The sequence below is a fragment of the Grammomys surdaster genome, unplaced genomic scaffold (genome assembly GCF_004785775.1).
Source record: "Grammomys surdaster isolate TR1022 unplaced genomic scaffold, NIH_TR_1.0 166, whole genome shotgun sequence".
NCBI lineage: Eukaryota > Metazoa > Chordata > Mammalia > Rodentia > Muridae > Grammomys > Grammomys surdaster.
The window spans coordinates 6,609,305-6,616,590 of NW_021604614.1; the positions used below are offsets into that span (position 1 = coordinate 6,609,305).

General features: G+C 48.2%; 1 protein-coding gene across 1 annotated transcript in view; it reads right to left on the minus strand.

Moving 5' to 3' along the window:
- Positions 1-7,286, minus strand: part of LOC114619990 (S-adenosyl-L-methionine-dependent tRNA 4-demethylwyosine synthase) — a 75,596-nt gene that overhangs the window by 57,427 nt on the left and 10,883 nt on the right. Inside the window, exons 6-8 of the mRNA XM_028765944.1 lie at positions 6,405-6,686; positions 1,318-1,440; positions 787-904 (exon numbers count right to left, since the gene is read on the minus strand). Coding sequence (XP_028621777.1) covers positions 787-904; positions 1,318-1,440; positions 6,405-6,686 — 523 coding nt within the window. The remainder of the gene's footprint in view (positions 1-786; positions 905-1,317; positions 1,441-6,404; positions 6,687-7,286) is intronic.

The following is a 7,286-nucleotide window of genomic DNA, read 5'->3' on the forward strand; positions in this document are numbered from 1 at the left end:
AAAAAAAAAAAAAAAAAAAAAAAAAAAAAAAAGAAAAGACAAAAAGAGGGAAGGGATTCAGGCTGTAAATCAATGGCACCACAGAGCCCAGCATACACAATGGCTCCTGGGTTAACACACAGCAACACAATAAATTAAATACATATGTGCATCTATATATACACACATACATAATATACATATATAAAATAAAGAAAGAAAAAAACACTGGTGACTTATTTCCAGGTCTTTCTGAAGATGAAAAATACACACAGTCCCTTCCGTCTGATGGCTTTTACGGGAAATTTTAAAATACTGTAAGCTGGCACCTTCCAGGTCCAACAATCATTTCACTTCCAAAACTAATAAATAGCAAGGATGGTTACGGTTTCATTACTGTGTTCTCTAGCGATCTCTCCTGGCCACCAGACAAAAAGCAAAGAAATGTGTTCTAACCTCACTATTTAAGGAAGGCTTAACCAGGTGTAACTTCCAGAACTCTATCTAAATCTGCTACTTCATTTTCCATTTAAAGACTGTTTCCATAAAGAAAATTACATTTTCAGTCAAAAGCCAAAAATTACTTTCACTGCATTATAGTTTGACTGATTTGGAAAAAAGACCATAAAAGAACTCAAGTTTTTGTGTTTTTGTTGTTGTTGTTGTGTTTATTTGTTTGAGACAAGGTTTTTTCTGCGTAGCCCCAGCTGTCCTGGAGCTAGCTCTGTAGACCAGGCTAGCCTCGAATTCACAGAGATCCTCCTGCCTCTGCCTCCCCAGTGCTGAGATTAAAGGTGCGTGTATCACCATTGCTGGGCTTCCATTTGAAATCTTTCTGATAAAGACTCCTCCACAGCCCCGAATGCCCTCTCTGAACCAGTGTCCTCTCCTCAGCCTCCACATTAAGACCTGTCCTCCCAGGAGCCTGCTTCCACAGAACTGAATAAGAATTTAGCAAAGTCCACGGAAGGGCCAGAGAGATGGCTCAGCAGATAAATTTGATTGCCACAGGCCTGATAACTTGAGTCCAATTGTGGGGACCCACAGGGTGGAAGGAGAGAGCCCATTCACAGGTGTCCTCTGGCTGTACCCGTGTGCCCCTATACACATACAACACACAAAGTGCATACACACGTGAAACAAATGTGATTTTGAATGTTCAAAGTTCATGTAAATACAGCAAAACAAAAAAGACAAACGGGAACAGAAACAGAACCCTTCCAGGTGGAAGCAGAGAAGCTAAACCGCCTGCCCTTCCAGCCAGGCGCATGCTACACTAGAATCCAGGCGCTGGGTGGACCACAGGATCCCACTGCACCATCCCCCAAACAACAGTACCTTCTCCCTCTTCATGGAGTTCACAATGTTGCCCAGGTCCTCGACATCAACCACAGAATTCAGGCCCTGATAATCCTGGGTCCCCAGCTCATCCTCGCTGCTGCTCTCACAGGGCTCTTCCTCCTGCAAAGCAAGAACTTCAGAGCCCCACACAAAGTTCATCTCTCACCCCGCCTCCGCAGGGGCCCTGATTGTTTTGTTCGGGTGATTTTGTGCTGCTGGGGACGGGATTCCCTGGCCTTTCACAATCCTTGGCGGGTGCTCCACCACTGCCACACTTCAAAGCACCTTTACAGTGTTTTTGTGTGAGTTGTCTTTGTTGCTTTTTTATTTATCACTATTTTGTGTTATGTGCATGTGTGTGTGTGCGCACACACACACGCACACACACGCACGCATGCCAAAGTGTACTTATGGAGTCGATGCTTTCTTTCGTCTATGTGGGTTCCAGAGACAGAACTCAGGTCAAGCTTGGTGGCAAGTGCCTTTACATACTAAGGCATCTTACTAGCCCCACCTTTATAGTATTAATTTTTAAAAATATAAGCCATCTTAGATCTCTGGCATTAAAGTGATCCCTGTGAAAAGGCATCACAGAATGTGTCTGGAGAGACGGCTCAGTGGTTAAGAACACTGCTTTTACAGAGGACCTGAGTTCAATCCCCAGCACCCACATGGCAGCTCACAACTGTCTCTAATGTTGGTTCTAGGGGATCTGGTGCCCTCTTCTGGCCTCCAATAAACAAACCAAAAAAACCTCCAAGTGACAAAAACTAATCCCTCAGCAAACCCACCATGTGAAAACAGACGGGACAAAGCTCAGGGGAAGAAGACGCCAGGTAGAAGGTGGGAACAGTAGGCTGCGGGGTAGCTCAGTGGGACAGCACTTCCTAGCAGGTTTGAGGCCACCAAAAGCAGAAGGGGCCACCAAGATGCTTGCTGCAGTGAGTAGTGGTGCCGGCACAAAGCCTGGCAGCCTGGGCTCTATCTCTTGGATCCACTTGGTGGTCGGAGAGAACTGACTTCTACTGTCTACAAGGGGTCACCTGACCTCTACACACGTGCAAACACACACACACGAGAAGTTCGTTTTTTTGTTTGTTTTTTTTTAAATTTTGGGCAGAGACTTGTTTTCTTCTAGATGACAAAATAGTAATGTGAAACAAATAATATCACCCAACAATGGGCCATATGTGTGGCAGTGGCCCCACGAGCCCATGTTGCCTGTGACATCACAGGCCTCTCTCTCCGTTTCCTTCAGCACATGTACTGAGGCTCACCCAGCACTGGAGCAGCCTGAACACGTCAATGCTCAGACATATTTTGAGGTTAAATGCCATGTGCCTGTCTGTGACTCACTTCTGCAGGCAAGTATAGGGAAGCGATTTCAATTCAGTGCTGTACAGAGGCCAAAGGTCAATGTTCTGAAAAAAGAAACAATCCCGGCCTCAGCCATGCAGCTCTGTCAGGCTTAACCCAGATGCAGCTGTGCAACAGGGAGAGACGAGCACAGCTACGACCCTAAACCCTCCGAGGACAGTAAGTCTGGAGAGGCAGACAGACTGACAGGTGCTTCCACAGCATGTAAGGCACCCTGGGTTCCATCCCAGCACTGGATAAACACAGATACATTCCCAGCACACTGAAGGTGGAGGCCGAAGCATCAGAAGTTCTAGGCCCTCCTCTATCAAGTAGCTATCGATCAATGCCACCTGAGCTACATGAGACCCTGTCTCAAAATTAATCAATTTAATTGCAATTTTAAAAATGGCAGCAGGTGGCATTTAGCTGGCAAGACATTTGGCTGACCATCTTGGGCTCCTCTGTAACTCAGGCTGAGAACCTCATCTCTGACAGAGATGAATTTACTGCCTCTCGAAGGAACTCATTTCATCTTCACATAAAATCTAATCAGAACTGCCATTAACTTGGCTCTGTGACCTTCAGAAAATTTAAAACCTGTCTTCAATAAAAGATGAATGCAGAGAATTCCAGAGACGGCTCAGCTGCCAAAAGCACTGGCATCCACTTGGTAGCTAGTTCCTAGTATCTACTTGGTAGCTCACAATGGTCTGGAACTCCAGTTGTGTGGCTCCCACTCCCTCTTCTGGCCTCCACAGGTACTGCATGCAAGTACTGCACGATAAATACACTTGCAGGCAAAAGATCCATACATACACATTTAAAAAAAAAAAAATGAACGTTTTAAAAAAACAAAAGAAGTAAAATGTAACTCATGGAAACCCCAGGAGTTAGAAAAATAATGTGAAGCACTCCCTTCCTCCCCAGAAAGGCTCTGGTCCAATTATAGCAACCCAGGGGGACAGACACTTCAGAGTTCTCACACTGTGGTTTAAGGATAGGCAGCCATGGTAGGCTGCCCTGTCCTGGAACAACTGAGCAAACATTAGGGGAATGCAGAGCTGCAAGAGTGGATGGGAAAAGTCACCTAAGTTGGTGAGAGGCAGAACACAAGCAACAATAAGCCCCTGAGAAATCGCCAGCAAATTGGGAAACAGTGTGGGGAGGGGGAGAGGTGTGGGGAGATCACATCCCTGGAAGGAAAATGGCAGAGGCGTCTAAAGTGCTTGAAAGGGGCTGGGGACACCGGTCAGTGTTAAAGCGCTTGCTGGGCAAACATGAGAACCAGAGTTCAGATCCCTAGTTCGAATCCCTATAAATGCTGGATGAGTGTGGCTGCCCACCTGTATTCCAGCCTGGCTAAAAGGCAGAGCAAGCTGGCTAGGGAGACCAGCCATCTCCCTCACTGAGCACTGGGTTTGATTGAGATATCCCACCTCAATGAATAAGGTACAAGAGCAATCAAACACGATTCCAAGCATCAACCTCTGGCATGCACATGGGTACATACACACAAACATACACATATGCCCACAAGCATGCAAAAACATGCACACACACATATGCAGGTCATATACACATGTATGAAACTGAAGGGAAACTACAAACTTTAAAATATGCTCTAAGAGGTGAGCATTTAGCCCGTGTCTGCCTGGAACACACAAGACGACGGAATAGCCAGACTAGACAGGAGTAGCTGAGGAAAGCCCGCTATAGGACACTGGGGAAGAAGATACTGGCCATTCACAGGTAACAGGAGAGCAGATGCCTGGTGCTCAAACTCACCTGTCATTTGACACCCATGCTCAGCACCAAGGACCCCATGTGTCAGTAGCTGGTAATGAAGAGAGGGAAAAACAGGATACAGGTGGAGACGGGAGAGTGAGCAGGGCCAGGGTCAGACAGAGGGGTGGAGTTTCGAGTTTCTGAAACAGTAGGGGAAACTGCCAAGAAAGACCACGAACACCTCTGGTCCCAGCTCTCAGGGCCACATAATGAGATCCTATCTTAAAAGGAACATTGCTCTTTCCAGGTGTGGTGGCATGTCACTGTAATCTCAGCAGTCAGGAAAAGAGGACAAAAGCTCAAGGCCAGCCTGGACTACACACTCCCAGCTCCAAGGCAATTGGGAGCACAGGGCAAGGCCCTGTCTTAAAAAGGAAAGTCTGTGATCCCCATTATTTAAAAAGTTAAAGCAGGAAAATTCCATAACCAACCTAGGCTAAGGAGTGAGTTTAAGGGTAGCCTAGGCAATCTGGTGAGACCCCATTGCCAAAAAAGAAAGAAAAGAAAAAAAAAAAATCAAGATGGGTAGCCATGTGATCCCAGCAAGTAAGGCAGGAAGATCTGGCACTTATGGTCATCCTGAGTTATGTGTCAAGTTCAAGGCCAGCTGTATGAGACCCTGTCTAAAACAAATCAAAAATGGTGGGCTGGAGGTATACTGGCCAAGACCTGCGATCCCACTGAATCCTCGGGAAGAAAACAAAGGACTCAGGCTTTGTGTGTCTGCACACTTGTGCAGCTGTACCTGGGAGGCCGAGACAAGAGACTGAGGCCAGCCTCACAGGCAGAAGCAGACTGTAACCTAAAAGCAAAATGGAAACCCTACAGCACCCTTATGGAGGGAATGCATTGCTGGTCGCTGGAGCTGTGAGGGCCGGGAGCAGCCAGCTAGGGAACTGGACTGACCATTTCCACAGACATTTAAGTCTCCTCTACTGACTGGAGCAAAAGTGGAGAAAAAGACACAGTGGGCCAACACTCAGAGCCAGGCGGCCAGCCGGAAGAGCCCAGCTGTGACGACCGCAGCTACTGTGCAATTCTAAGGACGTGGATACCTGAGGAATCACCAGAGAGTAATGCTTAGGGGCTGAGGGAGTCGACAGGTGAACCCAGGATGACCTGCTGCTCCAACAGGGAAGCAACAGTCACTGCAGTCAGGATACACGCAGACACAGGTCACTCCTCTTAGCTTCCATTTCTTGACCAGAGAAAGATGGTGAGTCAGCATGACTCAGCAATGCAGCAGTGAAAGGGACAAGAACAAGCGTCATGGCCCTGAGCTTCAAGGCCCAGTGCTCGGAAACTGAGGCTAGCTCCCACTAAGTAATGAGCTCCAGGCCAGTCCGGGCTACAGAACCAGACCCTGTCAGACGAAAGGGAAAGGGGACAGGGAAAGGGGGATGTGGGGAAGGAGAAAGGAAAGAAGGAAGGGAAGAAGGAAGGAAGGAAGGAAGGAAGGAAGGAAGGAAGGAAGGAAGAAAGGAAGGAGGAGGGAAGGAAGGAAAGGACAGAAGGAAAGAAGAAAGGAAAGAAGGAAGGAAAGAAGGAAGAAAGAAGGAAAGAAGGACAGATAAAAAGATGGAAGCAAAGAAGGAAGGGAACAAGGTGATGAGAAGTATGAAGAGAAGGAAGAGGAGAAGGATAGCAGAGGAAGAAGAAAAGAAAGAAGAAGAAAAGCAGGAAGGAGGGAAGAGGGAAATGGGGGAGGAGGAGAAGGAGCTGCACATTTAACACATGGCTAGCACCTGCTGTAAGTCACAAGCTGTGCTCGCTCTGAAATAGCTGCACCTGAGTTTCAGATCATCTAACCAGGACAGAGGTAAAGCCAGGTATCTCCACACAGCCACATAGAGGACAGCCACACTTGCGTGCTCTCGCTCTCGCTCTCTCTCTCTCACACACACACACACACAAAGTAAGAAAGGAGCATAAGCACACACCTCAGCATTCCCGGGATGCAATTCGCCTTGCGGGTGAGGCTGCGCCTCTCCTGGGCCGTGCTGGGCCGACTCACACTTCCCTCTCTTGCAGTTCCCACCACAGGCCTTCTTCTCCCCTCTCTGCAGGGCCTGCAGCCGGGAGATAAACTTGGTCTTCCAGGCTGTGAAGTCAGCCTCGATGCTGCCATGTTTGCTCTGAACTGCATTGCAGTCACCCTCCCCTCGGGTCAGCACCCGCTGGGCACCGAGCATCCAGAGCCATTTGTCAACGTTCGTGCTGACCTTCAGGAAGGAAAGGAGAGACACACTGAAAAAAACACAACCCACAAACATACAAACTAAAAACCCAATCTAAAGCAGGCTTCCAGGCTGCACTGCAGAAACCCAGCGATTCGGGGCCACAGTTCAGGAGCTTCTGCTGAGGAACACAGCACAGGTCCAAATAACAATCTTCAAGCTCCAAGCTGGGCCTGGGGGCACAGGCCTGTCAGTCTAGCTACTTAGTAGTTGATGGTGGGAGGATCTCAAGTCCAGGGCTTCCCTGGACTATACAGTGAGTGCAAGGGCAACCTGGGCATCTTATGAGACTATACTCCAAAACAAAAAGGCTGGAAATATACCTCAGTGACAGAGCTCTTGCCTAGTACACAGGAGACCCAGGGTTCAGTCCTCAGCACTGTATACACCAGATGTGGTGGCACGCACACAACTCTGAGATGAAGGCAAGAGGATTAGAAGTTCAAGATTATTCTGGCTGAGAACAGAGCTGAGTGGCAAAGCACCTGTCTGGAATCCCCCAGTGAGGGGCTGGGAGAGTGGCTCCCAGTGGTAGAGTCCCTGCCTAGAATCCCCCAGTGAGGGGCTGGGGGCGTGGCTCAGTGG